Source organism: Dendropsophus ebraccatus, chromosome 14, assembly GCF_027789765.1.
Source record: "Dendropsophus ebraccatus isolate aDenEbr1 chromosome 14, aDenEbr1.pat, whole genome shotgun sequence".
NCBI classification, from domain to species: Eukaryota; Metazoa; Chordata; class Amphibia; order Anura; family Hylidae; genus Dendropsophus; species Dendropsophus ebraccatus.
The window spans coordinates 67,631,969-67,656,655 of record NC_091467.1 but is presented as its reverse complement, the minus strand read 5'-3'; the positions used below and the strand labels follow the sequence as shown (position 1 = coordinate 67,656,655).

Below are 24,687 nucleotides of genomic sequence, written 5' to 3'. Positions count from 1 at the left end.
CAAGGAGCTTTATAATTTTCCATTGGTGGCTTAGTCCCTCCCAGCTAAAGGATTGGACAATACAGTGGTGTAATGGTATGAATGGCATGACTAGGGAGCTAGCCTACCCACCCCAAAAGATCCCAACCACCTTCCCCTGAAAAATGCATCACACTTTTATTTGGATAAAATTGCCACGGCAGCAGTTTATTAATACAACATATTAAAACAGATACAGTGGTGCCTTGGATTACGAGCATAATTCGTTCCGGGGCTGTGCTTGTAATCCAAATCCACTCTTAAACCAAAGCAAATTTTCCCATAAGAAATCATTGATATGCAGACAATTGGTTCCACACCCAAATATAAATATAATGATTTATTATTCTGAATAACATGTGAAACAGATGAAACAAACATTTAGAAACCGCAGAATATGTGATATTATAAGTTACTGTACAGTAATGGAGAGGGTGGGAAACACAAGGGCGGACAGAGACTGCAGGGAGCAGGAAGGAATGAGCAGGACAGATGTGGGCACATACATGCAGCGCTCTCTGTCCGGGGAGAGAGGGATTACAGCTATGGAGAGATTACCTCCACAGTCCTGTCCCCTGATATGAGCACCAGCCTGAAGTGGATCTGCTATGATTTGGAAGGTAAGGGAGACTTCCTGGGTCAGAGTACTGGGCTGTAGACCCCGCTGTGCAGACCATGCCCCTCATCCACTCGACGACGACGACAGCTAAATTAACTCAGTGGGTGACCCTTGAAACCTAAATATTCAAACTGGCTGACCCAATTCCATCATTGAACCAAACCCATCATTTGCAGCCAGTTACTGCTGGCTCACAAGCAAATATTACTAAATGGCTATACTAGCTAAATACTATAAGTGCCATACTGGAGCCTCTACCAGTACTATATGGTATAAAGTACATGTTATATATTAATGTCAGCATGGGGGTAATTTGTCCAAAAGGCAAATCAGAAAGCAGCACCCCCCCCCCCCCCCAAACCACCCAATGCTGACAAAATGGTATAGGGCATTTTATTCAGTAGCAGTGATATCACTGCATGATGCCCGAATAACACTGCCACACCATGAACACTATTATATATCCTTACAGATATACTGTAAGTGATTACCTTGCCATTACATTCAGTGAATCACGGGCTATGGCCTCTGATTGGAGCGGTCCACTTTCTTTCTTCTTTTTTTTTTTTTGTGTCCATCTGGCCCACAATGACTTCTTCCAGCTGCAACTCTGCAGGTAAACCCTAATGAACACATTGCTTGGGCTCTGCACTTATCTAGTAGTATTCCCTCATCTGCAGTGCCCCAAGTGGTAGTAATTTCTCAAATTGGTGCAAGTGTGGAACAGTAGATCCCACTAAGTGGACTTTCCCCCCCCCCCCCCCAGGCCAAACAGTAATACAAGAGACAATAAGTGTATGGAAATACAGAATGTGTATCAGAAGGTCTCTGTTCCAGTGACTGGAGACCTGGACCAGTTTGTTAACCAATAAATCTTGATGACTTATGTCTGCCTCTGCCATAAACCAAATATAATGGAAACTGTAACATAGGCTTAATGGGACTCATGTCACTTCCAACCCACCCTGCTCACAACCCTGTATTTTTTTTTTAACGGTTGTAAGCCTACAAATTGGGCATGGTGATGCCTACTTAGCTCAAGAATATAGAAGATATAAAAGTTGCAGATATAGAATTGGCGCTGTATACTCTACTGATGTAACTTAAGTTTAGTGGGTGTTTTGGAGGCGGCAAAATCCCTTAAAGCGTAACTGTCATTTCAGGGTCATTTTTCTGAAAACATTAAATATCAACAGTACAAGCGATTTTAAGAAACTCTAATAGGTTTTATGTACTAAAAGAGTTTCCTTCTGTACTGAAAAAGCAATCTCCCAGCCTCCCCCCTCACATCAAATGAAGCAGGATTTCTGTCTCCATTATGTGGCTATGGAGAGGGGAGGGCCTGTTAGGAGTGACTGAGCACGGAGCAGTCCTGCACAGCACAACACCCTGCAATCTTCTCTCAGTAAGTTCATAGATAAGCACTGACCTTTCTGACCCCAGAATCCTGCGGTTTAGGTGCCCAGAGAGTCTACAAACAGCTGACCTTCATGTCACCTCTTCCTGCTCCCTCATCTCCCTCAGCCCCTCCCCCCTTCATAGGCTTACAATGGAGAGAGCAGAACCCGTCTTCACTGGCTTCTCTGTAATGAAGACGTGTTTGCCTGATAATGCACAGATAAGAAGTCAGGGGGGGAGGCTGGGAGATTGCTTCTTGAGTACAGAAGGAGGCTTTTTTGGCTGATAACCTATTACAGAGTTTCTTAAAATCGCTTATACTACTGATTTCTGCAATAAAAAAAAAAAATGACAGTTACTCTTGTAAGTTTTTCCTGTCTGGCGTGCAGTTGCCTTATGAGACTGCACCTTGCACTAAAATGTACTAAGGGAGTATGCATGACCAGGCCACCGCATTCACCAATGGCCGTGCAATATTACTGATGGGTAGGTGGCCTTAATGACAGACTGCATTAAACCCCCCCATAGCAATAAAAGAAATGTGAAAATTATCATAATTACTGATTTTAAAGATTTACCTAACCCCCCCCCCCCCCCTTCAGTTGAGGATTCTGAACCAGCAGTTTTCATTGATAAGGAATCCTGGGTGAACTGGTTCAGTGAAGGTTGTTTTAGTGGTGTATAGGTGTCTGATGGGGTCGGTTAGCTCATAAAAAGACAATTGTCCGGCCTCATAATCTAAATATATGGCCAGTGTCTGACAGGAAGGTTTGTGAGGTAACTCAACAATTTTTTGGTTATGATAAAAAGCATACTCCCCTCTATACCTACGCAAACCCCAGGACTTTGTATTATTTCCAACAAAAGATGGCACGTCTTGTCTTTCTACAGTGGCATAAGCTACTCCTACCCTTAATATTCCGTTTTTTCCAGTTTCAGCCTCCCAATAATGTTGCCCTGTGGAAAAGCTCTTGTTGCTTAAAACCTGATGCCACTGAAATCTCTCTGGTGTTCCTGGGCGATCTTTCCGTTTTGCTGAACTAGATGCAAATTTTAAGTCTACGGAAACATCCAGGGTGTTGGCCGCTGTATTTACATCCAACAAAATGTCAGAGTCTGCTGGGACGTAGGATCTCCTTTTTATACCAGTCACGATGTCCTCCAGACCCTTGTACATGGTAGCGACTATCAGGCCTTCATCCAATCCATTTATAGAATAGAGTACATCCGTTCCTTCACTCAGAACCTGCTGGTTATTTCTATCAATATCTGGGAAATGAGATCTTCCTGCTTGCAAGACAGTTAATGGGTCGGTCATATAAAATAACTCCTTGATATAAAGGATGTCACAACTTCTCCTTCTTAATTTCCAGCTGTTCAATCAGGTCTGAGATTGAACGGGTCTCTTGCTCCTCCTGACTGGACAGCTCACACAATACTTTCTTCTCTAGGAAATCCAGCTGTCTTCGGATATCTCTAAATATGGTGGTGACTTTTCCCTTTATGACAAGTGCTTTTTCCAACAAATCTGCTTGATAGTCTTGCAATGTCTGAAAATCTCTCTTGTTCTGCTGCTTCTTTGAGGTTAGGTGTCCCATAAGTTTCCTTAGACTTTCTTTCATTTTCTTTGCAGCCTCATTTAATGGTTCAACCTGGTGGCCCCTGTGTTCTCCAGCCAGGCTACAGGAGACACAGATACAAGTGGCATCCTCAGTGCAGTAATACAAGAGGACCTTCTCATGGGTGGAACATGTTCTGTTCACTGTTGACGTGGTCGATTCCATTAGAATGTGTTCCGATGACTTGCTGTGTACCTTCAAGTGGTTATCGCACAATGAAGCATCACATAAGAGACAGCATTTTACCGCTGGAACATGAGACTGAATACAATAAGTGCAAAAGATCTGTGCTGCCGCCTGTTCTTTCTGAGCACAGAGGAAATGGCTTGCTATGTTATGCAGACTTACGTTCTTCTGCAGCGATGGCAACTCGTGAAACTCTGCTCTGCATTCAGGACAAGCACAACAAGAAGGCGCTGTAGATGTAAGCTGTGTCTCCAGCACATTCTGAATACACTCCCGACAGAAGCTGTGTCCACATCTCAAACTTACCGGATCTGTGTAAATGTTCAGACAGATGGAGCAGGTTAACTCCTCTTTTAGAGCGGCAGATGCCATAGTGGACAGCCTAGAAATGAGACTGAAGGTAATGTATAGTGTGACTGACCACCTGTATAGGTCATTCAGCTAAAACTCCACACCCTTTATGGGAAATCAAAACTTCTGCCTTAGGAAGGTGGAGCCTAGAATTTAAAAAAATTTTAACCCCTCCCAACTGATATGTTAACTCTTAATCATCCTTACATCTGTGGCGTGTCATGCAAGTCATTCTTTATCCAGAACAACTATTAAAGGGATTCTCCCTTCTCTATAAAGTGAAGGGTTGACCTCTGGGACCCCTTCAGGTGCTGAGAATGAAAAAGGTTGTAATGCTGATGGCATGTTTATGCAATTCCATGTATCTTACACACCCAGTCGGAGCACCTCAGGGAAACTTTTTAACCCTTCCCGCATATGGGCATGCTGGTGAGTCCATGTATGAAACACGCTCAAACTGTGCCTGTGTAATCCAGGGCAGACTCTGTATGTTGCCAGACAACCACCACAACTATTGGAACAGTAATCACATTCTGATCCCGATGGACATTGCGACTGCAGCATCTTTTATGGGGAACAGAGGGAGAAATCTGTGAAGTGATTGCAGATTCCTGATTGTAGCTCTGACAACCAGAGGCCTCCAAGTCATAACTACGGAAGCCGACTAGACTGCCTAAATAGCCCCTATTCCACAGGGCGACTGTTCCCTACTTGCTGCTGCCGCTATTTCACTGGTCGGCAGCAAGCAGGTGAGTACAGGGGGGCTGCTCAGGTGATCGCTAGAGGCCCATAGAGGTTAGCGGCTGTCTGCTGCTGCCGCTTCTATTCCACGGATTGATGGCAGCAGATCGCTGCTATATTTGTCGTTTGTCTTTTAACATGTTGAAAGACACAGGACAGCAGCGGTCAGCCGACATTGTTCATGTTGGCTAATCGTTGCCTTCTATTACACAGGACGATTATCTTCCCAATTTGGCCAATAATCGCTCCTTGTAATAGGGCCTTAAGTCAGAGTCTGATCTGCTATGCTGAATACAGGCATAGTACACTGCAGTGCTAATATAAACTGCACCACATTCAGCATAAAAAAATCCTGGGGGTGCTTGTGCGCTGGGCCACTCCGCTGAGGGTAGTAGTAGGTGGTAGGACTGGGTAGGGCCCCGGTTAGCCACTTGCCTGATGGTATGTCACAGTATGGGCATGAGGGATAGCAGCTGTAGACCCGGAACCTGACCAACGGAGGCCAAGCAATTCTTTGCTGTCCTTAGTCAGGGCACCAATAATTACACCAATGCCAAGGTTCAGAAACAACGGTAGTTGTGTATTTATTATAATGGTGGTAACTCTTAGCAACAGTCTCTCCGGATGCAACCGGGTATAAGGCAGACTTGAATAAAGCAGAGTAATGGGTGACGCTGCAAAAGGCTGTGATGATAGCGTACTGAATGATGGTAGTAGTAGTGATACTGAAGTTGAGATGCTGGGCGGAATGAAACTGAGATGAATACTTGCTGTTGATGAAGGAAGATGATGAGGGAAACGACTGAAGACAACACCCAGATCTTTAGTATAGATGAGGATCTTGAGACTTGAGAATAAGGACACAGCCAGGAACACTTCTGGTAATGCTGCAGCAGAGCATTTTCTCTCTTAACAGTGGAGAAAGGACACACACACAACCTATCCCCCTGAAGGTGGAAGACAGGACTGAGGCAGAGAGGAAGTCACATGGTATTCTCAGCCAAAGCTCGATCGCCATTGGGGTTACCATGGAAGCAGGGAACAGTCATGTGACACCAAGCCATTGCATCATCACACCATTAGGCACATAGAACTGAATGTATACAGGAAATAGGTGAAACAACAGACCTGAATACTATGAGGGGTGACATAAAACGCAGTTTGCAGTGGACCATAACTTTCCAGAACAGAGGCAATAAAATACTGACTGACCCAGACATAGACATACACTTTTGAGAAATAAGTAGAGAAACTCTGTTCTGGGACACTGCACTTGCATTGTATGGTTGGCTCTCCTGCCACATAGCACCAAAACCTCTGTAACCACACAGTGACATTGTAGTGACTGAATTGATGCACAACAAAGCATTATCTTCTGGTAAGCATGCATAGTAACATAAATAGCCTACATTAATTGCCCCCCAGTTGATATACAACCTCTATATAGGTTATAATTTGGAAGTGGGTGACTGGCTGCAGCTGGTAAACCCTTCTGCGGTCAGGTGGGGGTTAACATTTCCCGGTGTAGAACACTACTTTTGAATCCTCTTAAAATCATCAGTCTTTTTATACGCTGGAAAACACAGTATATTGCAAAACTGCTTGTGATCTAAACTCCTGCTGAATACTTAAAGCGTACCTGTCGCCAATATTTTTTTATTTTTTAAAGTCCCCTAGCGGAACAGTAAAATGTGGAAAAGTAGAAAGCCACAAATAAAATAATACACGTCTAAATAAAATAATACACGTCTTCTGCAGGCTGGGCACAATGAAATTGTCATTGCGCGTGACCTGCAGTAGAAAAAAACGCCGGTAGACACAGGAAAAATGGCAATTCTCTTAAATAAGAAGGATTAATAAGAGTTAGGCCTACATTTAAAGGGGGTTGCACTGGATGGGGAGTTCTTAGTTATATGCCCAGGAAGGGGGTGATTTAAAAACAATAACCTGCACTCTCCTCCATGTCTCCTACGCCACTGGCTGTATTGTACTGCTCCGTCCTCACTGTGTGGTTGCTTCTGGGGTTGTGATGCACGTTACATCTAGGCAATGTGTTGTCTGTGCCTCGATTCATCTTAAAGGGAAACTAACCTGCTGATAGCTCCCTATTGTGCACAGGGCACTTAGGATGAAGGTATGTCTCTTGCCTTCATTCTAGGCACCATTCCTGTGAAGTTTTAATGTACTGATAATTCTCCACTAATAATCACTAAAAGGGGCTGGCCAGGGACAGTGCTCCACAATGCCTTACCGGACAGGGGATACAAGGAGTTAATATTACCAGTAGTGAAAACATGACAAACCTTCTAGAGACGTGTACATAAACTAGTACCCACCCTATGGAAGCTTTCCGTATCTACCCTATGGAAGCTTTCAGTATCTATCCTTCGCGTTACCAGACAACAATGGCTTCTGCTGACTTGAAAGACGAGCTGACCTGTTCTATCTGCCTGAACCTCTACAATGATCCAATAACACTTCAGTGTGGACACAACTACTGCCGGGAGTGTATTGAGGATGTTCTGGATACACAGAACGGATCTGCCGCTTATACCTGCCCTCAGTGCAGAGCAGAGTTTCCGGAGCGTCCTGTGCTGCAAAGGAACACCACATTACGTAACATAGCAGGCCATGTCCTTTCTCAGAAGGGACAGGAAGAATGTGAGGTATTCTGCACGTACTGTGTTCACACACCTGTGGTTGCTTCTAAAACCTGCCTGTTGTGTGAAGCTTCTTTGTGTGACCTTCACCTGACTGCACACAGCAAGTCCCCGGAACATGTCCTAATCCAACCAACAAAGTCCTTCAGCAACAGAAGATGCCCTCACCACAAGAAAGTCCTCACATATTACTGCACCGAGGATGCCGAGTGTCTATGCGTCTCCTGCTGCCTGGGTGACAAGCACAGAGGACACAAAGTTGAAGTAATAAATGAAGCCTATAAACAGAAAAAAGAGAACCTAAAGACTATTCAAGACAATTTTATCAAAGAAAGTGAAGAGATTGAAAAGAGAGTCCAGAGTCTCCAGAATTATCTAAGACAGATTCCTGGGAAAACAGCTGGTATTGTGGAGAGAGTCCGAGTTCAGTTCAGAGACATCAGGATGAAAGTGGATAACTTGGAGAATCATGTTCTGAATGAGATCTCCAAGCAACAAGAGCAGGTGTCACTGTCTGTCTCTGATCTGATCCAACAGCTGGAATCAAAGAAGGACAATCTGTCCAGAGAAATATGTTATATAGAAGATCTATGTCAGATGTCGGATCCTTTACTCTACTTACAAGCAGACAGACGTGACTTTACTGATGTGATCGAGGATGGTGACCAGAACCTGAAAGAGACCGTAGCTGCTGATCTGGGAGAAGATCTGATCTTCAAGACCCTGACCTCTGGTATGATGGACATAATGTCCGGCCTACAGAAGGGTTACTATGTGCAGGAAGCTTCTGGGATATTACTGGATGTGAACACCGCGTCTAATGATGTACATATCTCAGATGACCTGAAAACCGCTTCCTGGTCAGAAGTGAATCAGGGTCGTCCAGAAAACCTGGAGAGATTTGAGTATTATAGAGTTTTAAGCATAAAGGGTTTTTCTAATGTCAGACTTTACTGGGATGTAGAAGGAAGTAAGGAGGGAGCCTGGAGAGTTGGGATGACCTATCCAAGTATAGAAAGAAATGGAGAATGTTCCCACATTGGTGCAAATAATAAATCATGGGGTCTACGCAGCTTAAAGAATCTGTATTCAGTAAAATATGATGGGAATGAATTTCCATTATCCCAAACTTCCAGCTATAAAGTGAGGATATATCTGGATTATACGTCTGGCCTACTGTCCTTTTATGAGCTGGGTAACCCAATGAGGCATTTATATACCTACAATACCACCTTCACAAAGCCTCTATACCCAGTGATCGCTGTATCAAATAAAGCTTGGGTGAAAGTCTTAAATTAGACTTTTTTTTTTTTTTTTTTTTAAACCTGAAAGAATATATATTGTAAGACCATCCTGTTTCCGCCAATAATAAACCAGGGCAGTTATGTTAATAGTGAAGTAATATTAGTGTGGAAAACATAGGTTATTGTACAGCAATTTAATGGTAATGTGGATGCTACAGGGGTATATGCTCAGTAAATGAGCTTAGATATAGATATAAAAATTGGGTAACTTGTTTTATTACCTGTGGAATCTGTGGCTTAAAGGGGTAGTGTGGCGCTAAGCAATTATTCACAAAATAACACGCATTACAAAGTTATACAACTTTGTAATGTGTGTTATGTATGTGAATGCCCCCCCCCCACGCCAGACCCGGAAGTGTAGTGCATTATACTCACCTGATTCGTGTCGCCCCCCCCCCCCCCCCCGACCCCCTCTGCCATCTTGTGTCAATGACGTCTTCGGGAAGCTGGCCAGACCGCTCCAGCAGTCTCTCATGCCGGCCCCCCTCAGCCGCGATTGGCTGAGCGCAGTTATGCTCAGCCACGGGGAACACGGTTGTATAACTTTGTAATGTGTTATTTTGTGAATAATTGCTTAGCACCGCACTACCCCTTTAAAAGAAACCTGTCGGTGTGAAAATTTTACCTAAGCTATTGGTATTATGTTATAGAGCAGAAGGAGCTGAGTGGATTGATATACTGAATCTTTTCTCATAAAGATATATAACTTGTAATGTATGGATTGAAATCTCTGTTCCCATGCTAAAGAGTCCAGTCCATTAAGTGACACCGCCCACTGGACTCCTAAACTCAGAATGATCAGAGATTTCAGATTTCAGATACAAGTTTATACTGAATCTTTTCCCATTAAGTTATATATATATAAAAAAAAAAATATATATATATATATATTTATAGAATTTATTTTATATATCTCAATTTGCTCGGCTCTTCCTGCTCTATAACCCGATCTTGATAGATTAAACTGCATTGTCTTTTTGACAGATTCCCTTTAAATGCTTTCTAACAATGCCTTATGAACTTATCTAATCATCGAACCTGTTAATTTACCATATGTATCTATACTCTATATACTGTGTATGTTGGGCAACTGTTCTTGTTTCCAGGTTTGATTGTATTTATACAGTCCATCACCAATTGACTGAACTTTTTAATTAACATTTACTCTAGGACCAACGATTTGAGTCTAACAAATCCGAGTCCAACACTAGTTCTGTCCTATTGTAATGAATGTTTCATTATGATGACCCCCCCCCCTTTTTCTTTTCCTCTTCTGTAGTTAATGTTACTGCTACATGTGATGAACCAAGATTATTTCTTCAAATAAAACCTTTTTAAAATAACATTGTAAATACTTTTCTTAAATCGGTCTGTATTATAGCCTAGCTGTGTTCACAATTCACAAGAGTCATGGACAGGGGCTGGCTGGCAGATTTTAGCCTGGGGGGCAAGCACACGGCACTGGCCCTTGACTGGCAGGCTAGCGGCCCATCCACCACCCTGGCCCTTACCTGGTATGACCCTCCCCAAATAAGTGCGGGAAAGGAAGATTACACATGCGCCACAGAATTATAGTATTGTGGCCAGTGTTCCCAGCCACTAAAAAAGCCCTTGTGATATACATCTATTGGATTAAAGGGAACCTAGCTCAGGTGCACAGCATAGTACCTTAGGATGCCTAAACAGAGAGATTTATCTGACCGATGTTTGAAGCCAAAGCCAGGAACAGACTATAAACAGAGAACAGGTAATAAAGGAAAAACTGAGATTTCTCCTCTTTTCAACTCCATTCCTGGCTTTGGCTTCAAAAATCTGTCAGCTAAATCTGTCTGTGTGAATGCACCCTTAAGGTACCATGCTGTGTACCCGGTGACCCTGTTATCAGTGCTGTAATGCCCTTTTGGTTCTCTTATCATATTAAAACCATCAGCCCTGAATCTCTGCAGCACCAGCTGTTATCAGAGGATGTACTACAACTCCCAGCATATCCTGAGGGCTGCAGACTGTAAGTAAATGCTGGGAGTTGTAGTGTTTGCAGCTGTTGTACTTGGAGGATTCCTGGTGTATTGTATACTGGAGGCTTTGTGAGAGATCAGTATACAGAGTTCTGTGGGGGATCAGTGTGTGGATGTGACCCCAGAACAGAACTAATCTATTCTATCTATCTATCTATCTATCTATCTATCTATCTATCTATCTATCTATCTATCTCTATCCTAATCTATCTATCTATCTATCTCTATCCTAATCTATCTATCTATCTATCTCTATCCTAATCTATCTATCTATCTATCTCTATCCTAATCTATCTATCTATCTATCTCTATCCTAATCTATCTATCTATCTATCTCTATCCTAATCTATCTATCTATCTATCTCTATCCTAATCTATCTATCTATCTATCTCTATCCTAATCTATCTATCTATCTATCTATCTCTATCCTAATCTATCTCTATCCTAATCTATCTATCTATCTATCTATCTCTATCCTAATCTATCTATCTATCTATCTCTATCCTAATCTATCTATCTATCTATCTCTATCCTAATCTATCTATCTATCTATCTCTATCCTAATCTATCTATCTATCTATCTCTATCCTAATCTATCTATCTATCTATCTCTATCCTAATCTATCTATCTATCTATCTCTATCCTAATCTATCTATCTATCTATCTCTATCCTAATCTATCTATCTATCTATCTCTATCCTAATCTATCTATCTATCTATCTCTATCCTAATCTATCTATCTATCTATCTCTATCCTAATCTATCTATCTATCTATCTCTATCCTAATCTATCTATCTATCTATCTCTATCCTAATCTATCTATCTATCTATCTCTATCCTAATCTATCTATCTATCTATCTATCTCTATCCTAATCTAATCTATCCCTCCAGTTGTTACAACACTACAAATCCCATCATGACTGGACAGATAAACCATGACGGGAATTGTAGTTTTGCAACATCTGGAGGGACATAGTTTGACACCCCTGATAAGTTATAAGACCTTATAAGTTATTATAGTGCAGTTACATTCAGTGACTCACAGTAGGCGTCTTCTCTGCATGAAGAGACGTCCACGTTTCCTTTTCTTCTCCATCCGGCTCCGGCCATCATGAATGCTTCTCTGGCCATGACTCCTCTCCACGGGATCTGTCAGACAGACATTTTAGGCTTCATGCTCCAGCAACATCCTCATCAATACATCCCTCCATATAGAATAGCCCCCCGCTGCACATCTCTCCATATAGAATAGCCCCCCCCCCCCCCCCCCCCCCCGCTGCACATCTCTCCATAAAGAAAAGCCCACCTGTGCATCCCCCATATAGGATAGCCCCCCCCCTGTGCATCTCCCCATATAGAATAGCCCCCCTGTGCATCCCCCCCATATAGAATAGCCCCCTTGTGCAACCCCCTTCGTAGAATAGCCCCCTGTGCATCCCCCTTCATAGAATAGCCCCCTGTGCATCCCCCTTCATAGAATAGCCCCCCTGTGCATCCCCCTTCATAGAATAGTCCCCCTGCGCATCCTCCCATATAGAATAGCCACCTTGTGCACCCCCCCCTCATAGAATAGCCCCCCTGCGCATCCTCCCATATAGAATAGCCACCTTGTGCACCCCCCCTCATAGAATAGCCCCCTTGTGCACCCCCCCTCATAGAATAGCCCCCCTGCGCATCCTCCCATATAGAATAGCCACCTTGTGCATCCCCCCTCATAGAATAGCCCCCTTGTGCACCCCCCCCCCTCATAGAATAGCCCCCCCCGGTGTGGCCACATGTTAATGGGTTTAAATAAAAAGAAAAACAACTCACCTCTCCTCGGGCCGGATCTTCAGTGTGCAGCAGCTTCTCCCTGCTGCTGCAGCGCGGCGGCTCCTCTCCTCTCCCTTTCCTATCAGGTCCTCAGCGGCGCGTCAGGGAAGTGACGTCACCGCTGGGGACCTGATGTAGGTGCCTGCAGACGTGCCTGCGTACAGCACGTCTGAGGCTCCTGGGGGGATCAGGCGGCCTGGAAGAGACTGAGGGAATAGCGCGGCGGCCGGCCGCGCTATTCTTTCAGTCTCAACTACTGCAGAGAGTCGGCCGCGGGTCGCGGCCCACTCATTGGTGGGGAAGACAGACCCGGGGGGCACATGCCCTCCTGCCCCCCGGCCCAGCCCGCCCCTGGTCATGGACATAGATTACAATAGATAGACTCTGTCCTCTTAAGATGAATGAGAGACATCACTGAGCGAACTGTGACCTTTGAAGAGGTAATTCCACAGGAAGCTATTGTCTCTTTATCTACTGGTGTCACACATTGTTGCAGTGCTGTACAGATCACTTTACAGCAGCTTCCTCTTATCAGCACAAACAGAAAAGGAAGACTCTGCTTAGTTTTAGCCCCAGTTTTGAGAATAAAAACACTTAAATGCTTAACATAAGTCTATGGAGTAAGTAAAAAGGTACATATGCTGCAGAAAGAGATATAGTGCTGCTACTCATGTACACACACCTTGTCCTGAAGAGTAATTTTTAATGACTGGTACGCTGTAAGTCAGCCAATAAGGTTGGTCAGCCATTGCTGGAATCTTATTCAGTTGACATGCTTGGTGTGTGGGTTATTTTTTATTTCGTTTCATAATCCCCAGTGATCTGCCAGTGTGTGGCCTTTAAAGAGTTAAAATATGAAGTAGGAGAGCACTTGCCAACATATGGAAAACTGACCTGATGCAGGGCTTGATTGTCCAAAACAGCTGTCACTCTGCTTGAAGCATGTGCCTGGCATCTTAGGCTGTTGTCCTATGAATTTTACTGTCTGATGGAGTAAAGATTGCAAGTTTGCCATATGTTGGTGAGTGCTCTCCTACTACTACTTCATATTTTACTGGATGGACTTTTGTGAATTGGAGATTGTACCACTAGGAAAAATATACCGGACTTTGTTCATGCTGCAGTGCTAGCTATATATACTAGGAAGTGCCGATCACTATATCTTGCAGATTAGCTTAAAGAGGATGTACTATCAAGTACATCCTCTTGAATTTGACCCACCGATAGAACGGCGCCGTACATGGGAACCGGGCCGCGGTTCGAAAAAACGGACCGTGGCAACGGCTTCCCCATGACGGCGCTGTTCTAAAGGTGGGCAAAATTCAACAGTATGCACCCAGTGGCGTAGCTACCATGGGGGCAGGGCAGGCAGTTGCTATGGGGCTCGGGCTTCAAAAGGGGCCCGGCCCCGTCTGGCCTGTCTACCCTGTCTCCATGGTGCTACAGCACTGACAGCAAAACACAGACAGAGCTGAAGGGAGCTGTCTGCAACCCGCTCTCAAGCACCTCCGCCTGACACAGACTCAGGGCGTCCTGCATCAGTGTCCCCCTCTCCACAAGTGATAACAGTCCCTGGCCGGTAGGTTCCAATAAGCTATGTCCTTATCGTGGCAAGCCCCACCCCCAGCGCCCACCGCAGGTGGGATATTAGCTCAACGGAACAGCCGGACTTCATCAAGATCCTTGGAGTCTGGTTCGGAAAGGAAGGCGCGGCCCTCAAGTCCTGGGAAGAGCGATTGGCTAAGGTCAATACGAAGATCGGGCTGTGGAGCCTCAGACACCTCACCATTGAGGGCAAAGCATTGGTCCTGAGGAACGAAGTTCTGCCTGTGCTCCAGTACACCGCACAGGCCTGGCCCCCCCATGTCACCGTCTGCAGGGCCATCACCAGGACCGTGTTTCGTTTCATCTGGGGCTCCAAAATGGACAGAGTGAAGCGCTCCGTGATGTACAAGGAACCCCGCAAGGGCGGAAAAGGTGTTCCGGATATCCCTACCTTGCTGCGGGCAGCCTTCGTATGTGACTGTGTGCGGAGGACTCTGCAACAGAAGAATGGCTCTGCGGGCAGGTCCATGTCTCGCCTGTTCCTCCTCCCCCTCTGAAGGGGTCTGAGCTGGGACAAGTGGGACAGCTCCATCCCTTACAACTGGCACACTCCCTGGTTCTACGGGGGCGTCGTCAAGTTTGTGAGGGAACACCAACTGGAGGGACTCAAGCCCGACTTGTGGAAGCCAAAAACTGTCCACAAGCTCATCAGAGCACAGGACTCTATGAAGCTCGTTCCAGGGCTCACTGCGGCCACCGCAGAGACTGTATGGACTAATGTGGCTTCGGCGAAGTTGACCAACGGGCACAAGGACTTGTCTTGGATGGCCATTCAGGGGGGAATGCCTTTGAGGTCATTCATGCATGCCCGTAACCTGTGCAAAACGCGGTACTGCCCCCGGTGCCCCTTCGTGGAGGAAACATCTTTGCACCTCTTTTGGCAGTGTCCGTTTGCTCAGGGCCTGTTGGACGCCCTTGAACTTGAACTCAGTGACTGTGTGCCCAGGAACAGGCTAACGCACTGCGCGGTGCTGTACGGCCTGTTCCCTGGGAATTTCGGCGATGAGGCAACCCGGGAGGCCTGGCGCCTTATGAACTGTTTTAAGGACGCTACATGGCTTGCCAGGAACCGCCTCATTCTGAAGAAGGAGAGGATGTCCTTTCTGGACTGCCGCAGGCTGGTCCACAGCCTGCTCAGAGACTATTCCATCATGGACAGATCGGACCAGGAAGAAGAGGATTGATACCCCTCTCCTTCCCCCTCTCCCCTTGTGTTGTGTTGTCTTTCAATAAAGCTTCGGGCCTGTGATTTCCCCTCCCTACCCCCCTCTTTCCCACCCCCCTTACCCCATCACTTGTCTGTATTGCTTTATTGTTTGTTGTTTTAGGATTGTTAAGGTATGCGGGAATGCTAGTGTAGCGGGTGGTATGATGTATAGCGTAGGGAGCCTGTGCTGTATGTTGTACCATGGTGCTGAGTATGTTTTGTCTTATTTATTGAACTGTGCTGCGTCACAGTTTATGTATGCCTGACGACGACTGATTGTAATAAAGATATTTTCAATCAAAAATTAGCTCAACGGAACAGGATCTGAGGAGAAGAGACAGCCTGAAGGATGTTAACGATCACTTCTAGCTTCCTGTATAATGGGAGTCACTCAGCTTCCCAGCATCCTGTATAATTGAGTCACTCAGGCTCAGCTTCCTTGGCATCCTGTATAATGGGGTCACCCAGCTTCCCTGGCATCCTGTATAATGGGGTCACCCAGCTTCCCTGGCATCCTGTATAATGCGGTCACCCAGCTTTCCTGGCATCCTGTATAATGGGGTCACCCAGCTTCCCTGGCATCTTGTATAATGGGGTCTCTCAGCTTCCCTCAGAGTCTTAAAGCAGCCCACACCCCGCAGGTGTCTCAGAGCCGCCCCAACCAGCAGAGACTCCGAGCGGCCTGCTGCCCCTCACCCCCCACCCCAGAGCACAGCGTCTCAGAGCTGCCGAAGGGGGGACAGCACCATATTGCCAAGACAGGTGGGTATGTTGGGGGGGGGGGGCCCATACACTTTTTGCTATGGGGCCCCATGAATCCTAGTTATGCCTCTGGATGTACCTGATGGTACATCCTCTTTTAAAGGTATCCTGCATTTAAAAAAAAGTGTTGTTGTTGTTTTTTTTTTTCTCAGGATTGGTTCCCTTTAATTGCAAATGACACCTGAACTGGAGACGAGAGTGGTGCTGTCTCTGGAAGAAAGCGGCCATGTTTTTCTAACGTTGGATAACCCCTTAAAGGGAACCAGTCAGCATGATTGTGCTGATCTGGTTCCCAGCAGCACAGTATGAAGCTATTGTGCAGCTCACGAAGCATACCAGCCGAGGCTGTAGTAGTAGCTTTTTGAAAGGGGAAAAAGACGTTTTATTACACCGCAAGGCTAGGAGAGGGGCTGCAACTAGTCATGGCTCTGCCTGTCAGCACGCAGTGTGGGGATGATTGACGGGCAGAGAGGCCACTAACAGGCTCCCTTTAAACAGCTTAGAAAAACTACTGTATTGCTGGAACAGTGTCCCTCCTTTTGATTACTGTGTCTGAGGGAAAGTCACTTGCAGGATGCAAGCTCTATGTGGCCCGGATCATAAATGAGTATACGGATAACTGTAACCGTAATGATATTGCAAATCATACAATGCAGTTTAAAGGGGTAGTTTAAAATAACACACATTACAAAGTTATACAACTTTGTAATGTATGTGAATGGCCCAGTTCCCCGTGTTCCCCCACCCCCTCCCGTGGACATGGAAGTGTGGTGCACTATACATACCTGATTCGTGTCAACCCCCGTCTGTAATCTTCTGACAATGATGTGATCTTTGGGAGGCCGGCCGACCCTCACGCCGGCCCCCCTCTGTTATGCTCAGCCAATCGCAGCTGAGCAGCTGATGACGCAGCACGACAAAACACATGGCATACGTACATGGTCTACTGAAGCGCAAAATAAGCCACCCAGCTGGCACATGCAGTACTATGTCCGAAACTATTTTGAGAAATAAAGTAGTCGTTTTAGAAGTATCAGATCGGTGAGTGCAGCTTTCCCGTTTCCTTGATCTGAATAATGGGAATAGTATTTTTGCAACAGCGGGAGGACAAATGTATGACACATGTCCTCTAGGACAGGGTTTCTCAACCTGCGGTACGCGTACCACAGGTGGTACGCGCCGCAGGTTGAGGGGGTATGCCGGAGGGGGGAAAAAAAAACTTTGGTGCTGGGACATTGCTGAAGAATAGCAGTGTCCCGGCACCCAGTCACCGCTGCAGCTCTCTCCATCTTTCCCCCAGCAGCATCTCCAAGCTCTGTCCCCCACAGAAAGCTGCAGGAGAAAAGATGGAGAGAGTCAGGGTGATCAGTGGAAACAGCGCACCAGCAGCGTCTGCTGCACGCTGTCCCCCTGCGGCTGCCGAACCCGGGAGCGGCGGGAGGCTGAGAGGAGGTGAGGGGGTGGATTTAGCATCGGGGGTACAATCTGGGCAGGAGAATCCTATTCTGACCTGAGGGGTCCGGGCAGCAGCCAGAGAACCGGGCCGGCGATGAATTGTGATGCGCGGAGCTATCCCGCCCTGGGCTCTTACAAGAGTGGAATGTGGACCGGAAGATGGGGCAGCCCCGGTGTCCAGGTAGAAGCCCTCACCACCTTAACTGTGCCCCCCTCACCTCCTGTCACCCCCCCCCCCCACCTCCTCTGTCACCCCCTCACCACCTCAACTGTGCCCCATCACCTCCTCTGTCCCCCTCCCCCCATCACCTCCTCTCTCTTCCTCTCTGCTTGATCTCTTCGTGGCTCAGAGGCTGGAGAATAGAGGAAGACCTGCTCCATGCCCAGATTACGTGAGTGTGAATATTTTTTTTTTGTATGTTAGGGCAGGAGGGGGAGGGAGTAGAGTGGTGGGCATTACTATGGGGGCAGAACAGGGGCCATTATCACTATATGGGGGGGTCATAGAAGGGGATATTATTTTAAAATGAGGGATCCTAAATACGGTGACAACCCACACACCTACTCACTTTACAGCGCATGACACCAAAGAGCAGAATTATTACTGTATGGGAGCCTATAGGTAGGAAAAAAGGGAGGGAAGTTAATGGAAAACTGTGGCACCTAAGATGTTCGACGGGTTCTCTGGCAAGAGATAAATTGTAGCTGCAAGAAATCATCATGGTGGTCTGGGCCAGATGGAGAAGAAAAGGAAAATTTATATCTGGCTACATGGGGAGGTATCTGGCTATAGAAGGAGGTATCTTAACTACATGGGGAGATGTCTGGCTGCAAGGGGGTAGGTATCTGGCTATATAGGGGGAGGTATCTTGACTACATCAGGGAGATCTGGCTACATAGGAGGCCTCTTGCCTACATGGGGACATATCCAGCTCTGTGGGATAAATCCCTCCTTCTCTGGCACTCAGTTTACTGATGGCCTGCTCAGCAAATCTGTGCACTGTCCCACCGTAACCACTGATTGGATGAGCGGGCTGTCAGTGTGCCTGGAGCCAGAGAAGCAGGTGGAAGTACAGGCAGGTAAGTATGATCTGTTAAGGGCCGGCAGCTAATTAGGCAGTGGGTACATGCTCGCAGCAGAATGAAAATCCTCTGAGAATGCAGCGCCATAGGCCATAACAGTGCAGAGTATCGCAGTGTATTTTGCTGTGAAACGTACTCGTAAATCTACCCTGAGGCAATGTTATTAATGGATGGCATCCTTGGGGGTACTCGGCTAGAGCATCTCGTCGCAAGGGGGTACTTGGCTTGAAAAGGTTGAGAAACACTGCTCTAGGACCTGTTAAAACATTTTTCTTAAATGTCAAGGACAAGTTAATGCCTCTTATAATTTTTACCCAGAAGGAAAGTAATAAATGTTACCAAAAAGAAAGCAGCAGCATACATGCCTTAACAAATTTTTACCTCTATTCGTCTAATCTTTAGGTTACATTTAGCCATTCTGGAGGAATACAAGGAGTTAACAGGGAGTAATGACACGACAAACCACCTAGAGACGTGTAGTTAAATTACAACACACCCTGCAGAAGTTTTCAGTCTGTGTCCATCCTGTTACCGTACAACAATGGCTTCTGCTGACCTGAAAGACGAGCTGACCTGTTCAATCTGCCTGAACCTCTACACCGATCCGGTAACACTTCATTGTGGACACAACTTCTGCCGGGAGTGCATTGAGAATGTCCTGGATACTCAGAAAGGATCTGCCGCTTATACCTGCCCTCAGTGCAGAGCAGAATTCCCGGAGCGTCCTGTGCTGCAGAGGAACACCACATTAGGTAACATAGCAGGACACGTCCTTTCTCAGGAGGAACAGGAAGAAATATTCTGCACATACTGTGTTCACACACCTGTGGTTGCTTCTAAAACCTGCCTGTGGTGTGAAGCTTCTTTGTGTGACCTTCACCTGACTGTACACAGCAAGTCCCTTCAACATGTCCTAATCCAACCAACAAAGTCCTTCAGGAACAGTAAATGCTCTCGCCACAAGACTGTCCTCATGTATTACTGCACCGAGGATGCGGAGTGTCTATGCGTCTCCTGCTGCCTGGGTGACAAGCACAGAGGACACCAAGTAGAATTATTGAATGAAGCCTCAAACCAGAAAAAAACTAAATTAAGGACTCTTCAAGATCGTATTATTAAAGAAAAGGATGACACGGAAAAGAGAATCCATGATCTCCAAGACCATCTGAGGCAGATCCCAGAAAAAGCAGCTGGTATTGTAAAGAGAGTCGCTGTCAAGTTCAAAGAGATCCGGATGAAAGTGGATAACTTGGAGAATCATGTTCTGAATGAGATCTCCAAACAACAAGAGCAGGTGTCACTGTCTGTCTCTGATCTGATCCAACAGCTGGAATCAAAGAAGGACAATCTGTCCAGAGAAATATCTTCTATAGAAGACCTATGTCAGATGTCGGATCCCTTTCTTTACATACAAGCGGACAGACGGGACTTTACTGATGTGATCGAGGATGGTGACCAGAACCTGAAAGAGACGGTAGCTGCTGATCTGGCTGAAGATCTGATCATAAACACCCTGATCTCTGGTATGATGGACATAATGTCCGGCCTACAGAAGGGTTACTATGTGCAGGAGGCTTCTGGCATATTACTGGATGTGGACACCGCTTGTAATGATGTACATATCTCAGATGACCTGAAAACCGCTTCCTACTCAAAAACCTATCTGGGTCGTCTAGAAAACCCCGAGAGATTTGAATATGGAAGAGTTTTAGGCTCTAAGGGATTTTCTGGCATTAGACTTTACTGGGATGTAGAAGGAAGTACAGAGGGAGAATGGAGAGTTGGAATGACTTATCAAAGTATAGAAAGAAAAGGAGAATACTCTCGAATAGGAAATAATAACAAGTCATGGGGTCTGCGCGGCCGTCAGAATGAGTATTCAATGAGACATGATGGGAACGAAATCAAATTATCGTTCAAACCTTCCAGCTATAAAGTGAGGATATATCTGGATTATACTGCTGGCCTGCTGTCTTTTTATGAGCTGGGTAACTCAATGAAGCACTTATATACCCTCAGTACCACCTTCACAGAGGCTCTGTACCCAGTGATACATGTATGTGATAAAGCTTGGATGAGGGTCTTGAATTAGGATGGTTTCAACATATGGTAAATCTGATCCTCCAATTACAGTATAATTCACACATACAGAATCCTGCTCTATGGAATACCATGTTAATCTGCACTATTCCATACAGCAAAGAAATGCGAGATCCACCAGAAAGCACTTGAACAGTGTTTAAAATGACCTTTTTTTTTGTCTATTAGTATGATTACCGTGTGCTCGAGGAGATGTATATAGGCTAGATAATTGTTAGTTCCACTTTCACTTTTGTTCATAATTAGATATGTAAAACATTGTAGAGTACAGAGCTCTATTACACACATAGATTTATCTGACAGATTTTTGAAGCCAAAGCCAGAAATGGAATTGAGAAGGGATCTGTTTTTCTTTTGACTGGTTGTCTATTTAGTCTGTTCCTGGCTTTGGCTTCAAAAATCTGACTGATAAATTTGTGTGTGTGTGTGTGTGTGTGTGTGTGTGTAATAGGGTCTAAACTCTGGATCAGTATGGGATAAGTAAAGTATGTACACCGTGATCCTGAGTTACATCCTGTATTATACTCCAGAGCTGCACTCACTAATCTTCTGGTGGAATCATTGTGTACATACATTACATTACTGATCCTGAGTTACACCCTGTATTATACTCCAGAGCTGCACTCACTATTCTGCTAGTGAGGTCACAGTGTACATACATTACTGATCCTGAGGTACATCCTGTATTATACTCCAGAGCTGTACTCACTATTCTGCTGGTGAGGTCACTGTGTACATACATTACATTACTGATCCTGAGTTACATCCTGTATTATACTCCAGAGCTGCACTCACTATTCTGCTGGTGAGGTCACTGTGTACGTACATTACTGATCTGGAGTTACATCTTGTATTGAAATAAAAATCTACATAATGTTATGTGAAACCCCTGGAAGGTATTTGCCTCATCGCCAGATGCCCGTTCCTTTGGGATATCCCCATCCAGACCTGAAACCTTTAATGTATGATTCTTCCCCCCCCCCCCCCTCATGCTCATGGTATTCTTTTCATGATTTTGGCCATTTTGTGCTATATCTATTTACATTTTGTACTCCTTCTTGAAATTAATAAAAAGATTTTAATATGTAAAGGGGTATGCCCATCTGGGACACTGATGGCATAGCTGTAGGATGTAACTTAAGTGGTACCTGCCACTAGGGGGCACTTATGGCATGTCCTGTCGCTATGCCATGGGTATCCCAGATGGATATATCCTTTTATGTTACACATTGTATTAGTAATCTATACAGTAATCCAGATAATTTAGGTTCATTTACTGTTTCTCCCTGCACTGTGGGTGTTTACTTTTTCTGCATAATAAAACATATGGTTAAAAATCTACATAATGTTTAATTAGACAGATTTGTGTTGTGATTCTTCTATCTTTATGCAGACAGTTTGATTGCTGCAGTTGGCATACAGGTGGTTGGTTGGTTGATGTGATTTCTGTAGAGTCAGGACCTGGTAGTGTACTCTATTTCTTCTATAAATCAGTGGTGTATAGAGCAACAATTTGCATATACTTGTGCACCCAAGCATTTTAATAAACTTCTTCTATAAATGTGCTCTTTCATCTACTAATGGCTTTTCATAGGACAATTGAGTCCTAATCCTGTAATCCTTCTGTTATTTGTGTGATATTGGACCATTTTTATGTACATCATTTATTTTTTTAAGAAGAATAACTGTAATACAAAAAATATGTTTATTCTGATGGGGTAAAGCTTCCTGGGCCAGAGTTGTATCGGGTTGGGTACTTAAGGCTCCTACCTTTTACAGAATCATTTAAGGTGAATGTAAGTGGGTTTTTTTTTTTATTATTATTAGAGGGGTGCTTCAGCAAAAGTTTGATTTGTAACTTCTGTCTACAAATCTCCAATTTTTTTTTACTTATCTGGTGCTGTATGTCCTGTAGGAAGTGGTATATTCTCCCCAGTCTGACACTGCTCTCTGCTGCCATGTCAGGAACTACCAAGAGCTAGAGAGGGGATTTGCTTCTGCTCTGGACAGTTCCTGACATGGACAGAGGTGGCAGCAGAGAGCACCGTGTCAGACTGGAGAGAACACACCACTTCCTGCAGGACATACAGCAGATAAGTACTGGGAGATTTTTAAATAGACAAATTACAAATGTATATAACATTCTAAAACCAGTTGACTTGAATTTATTTTCCCGTAATAGCCCTTTAAAGCAAATCTATACCCACTGACCCCCCCCCCTTCCTCCCCAAAACTACTGGTACCATTCCTTAGATGAAGTGAAGTTCTTCCCAGATGTCTTTTTTTCCAATATGCTTCTGGTGGCATTTTTAGGGTGAAAAATCTTTTTTCCTCAGTAGGGGTGTTAATGAGACGGTCTCCAATGCTCGTTTCTTCAACTAGGCATATGCTGCAGCGATTCTAGTTGTCGCAAGAGCAGTAACACAGCTGGGCTTTACGTTCCACACTAGCGTATTATTGCGCCTGTGCCATCTAGGATCGATACGGTGCTTGCTTAATTAAAGAAACAGGCATTGTAGACCAGAGATCCGGCCCAGGGGTGGTACTAGAATTCAAAAGGGGTGGAGATTAATACCACAGAGCCGGCTCTTGGGCCCGTCTCATTGACACCACTACATGATGATTTTTCACGCAAAAGATACCACATGCAGCACTTTGAAAAGGAGTGTGTGGGTGGGATCCACTGGTAAGGCTTACAGTAGTCCTTCATGACAATCACTGCCGACATCTTACCTCAGTGTGTCAGGCTTTCCAGGGGTCTTGAAGGTGCTGTGATGCTGCGGGTACTGCAGATATTGGTTTGCTCCTGGGTGAGGTCCTGGGGATTTTAAGATTGGGTTCTGCTGCTTCTAGGCTCTGACAGTCTCAACAGGCCCTTTTTTTTGTCCAGAAGTGGTAATAGCAGTGGCCTCTACTTAGGCTGCATTTACCCACACCTGTATCTGACAGGAAAGCCAGGAATGGATCAGAAAAGAGGAGAAGTCTCAGTCTTTCGTTCTATGACCTGATCTCTGTTTATAGTTTGTTCTTGGCTTTATTTTTTTTTTTTTACATTAAATGTTTTTTTTTGAAGAAAGGTTATAAAAGATGAGTGGCAGCTACGCAGTGCCAAAATATAACAGGAAATATAAAATTGTACAATACAATGACCAAGCCTGAAGCATTATAGTATAATGACAATGACATTTAGTAGAAATACCATGAATATGAATCCCATTGCTTATAAAAAATAAGCTTGCCTGATAGTAAAAAGTGATATTAACATCTTCATCTTCCTCCTCTTCTCCCCCTTGCATGTAACAGTGCAGGGCCCCACTACCATCTTGTGAGCATTTTGTACTTTTTTTTTTTTTTTCTTTTTTTTTCCTTTAGTGACAAGCTACAGGAAGTTTGTGCATAAACAAAAAGCATTTGTTAGTCATCTTTGTCAAAGTGAGTCTCAATCTCCCGTTCCCAAGCCAATACAAGACAAATAGGTTCTAAGGGCACATGAGAGGTGAGTATGCTGTACATGCAAGAGAGGTGGTCATGTGGAGGGACGTCAAGAGTAATCAGTGTTTCCAATGTTGTGAGACTCCTATAGAGAGTCTGTGGTCAAGAAAAGGTAGAAATATATCAGCGCAATTGGAAATATTCCATCCGTAATGGGCGTCTCTCTCTGGTGAAGGTCCCCAAGCTCTGTAAATGATGGTAGTGAGGACAAATACGTTGAAATTTTGGCAAGTCTAACCGCGAAGTAGGGCTGGGC

General features: G+C 44.9%; 2 protein-coding genes and 1 pseudogene across 2 annotated transcripts in view; 2 read left to right on the top strand and 1 right to left on the bottom strand.

The window, feature by feature from the left end:
* LOC138772313 (nuclear factor 7, ovary-like) overlaps positions 1-22,428 on the top strand; it is a 35,332-nt gene extending 12,904 nt beyond the window's left edge. Inside the window, exon 2 of the mRNA XM_069952626.1 lies at positions 19,242-22,428. Within this exon, the coding sequence (XP_069808727.1) occupies positions 19,381-20,931 (1,551 nt within the window). The 5' untranslated portion in view covers positions 19,242-19,380 and the 3' untranslated portion in view covers positions 20,932-22,428. The remainder of the gene's footprint in view (positions 1-19,241) is intronic.
* Positions 2,634-4,268, bottom strand: LOC138771913 (E3 ubiquitin-protein ligase TRIM7-like; annotated as a pseudogene).
* Positions 7,272-8,907, top strand: LOC138771912 (E3 ubiquitin/ISG15 ligase TRIM25-like). The gene has a single exon (XM_069951914.1). The coding sequence runs from the start codon at positions 7,272-7,274 to the stop codon at positions 8,889-8,891; it is 1,620 nt and encodes a 539-aa protein (XP_069808015.1). The 3' UTR covers positions 8,892-8,907.
* Positions 22,429-24,687: the final 2,259 nt, after the last annotated feature.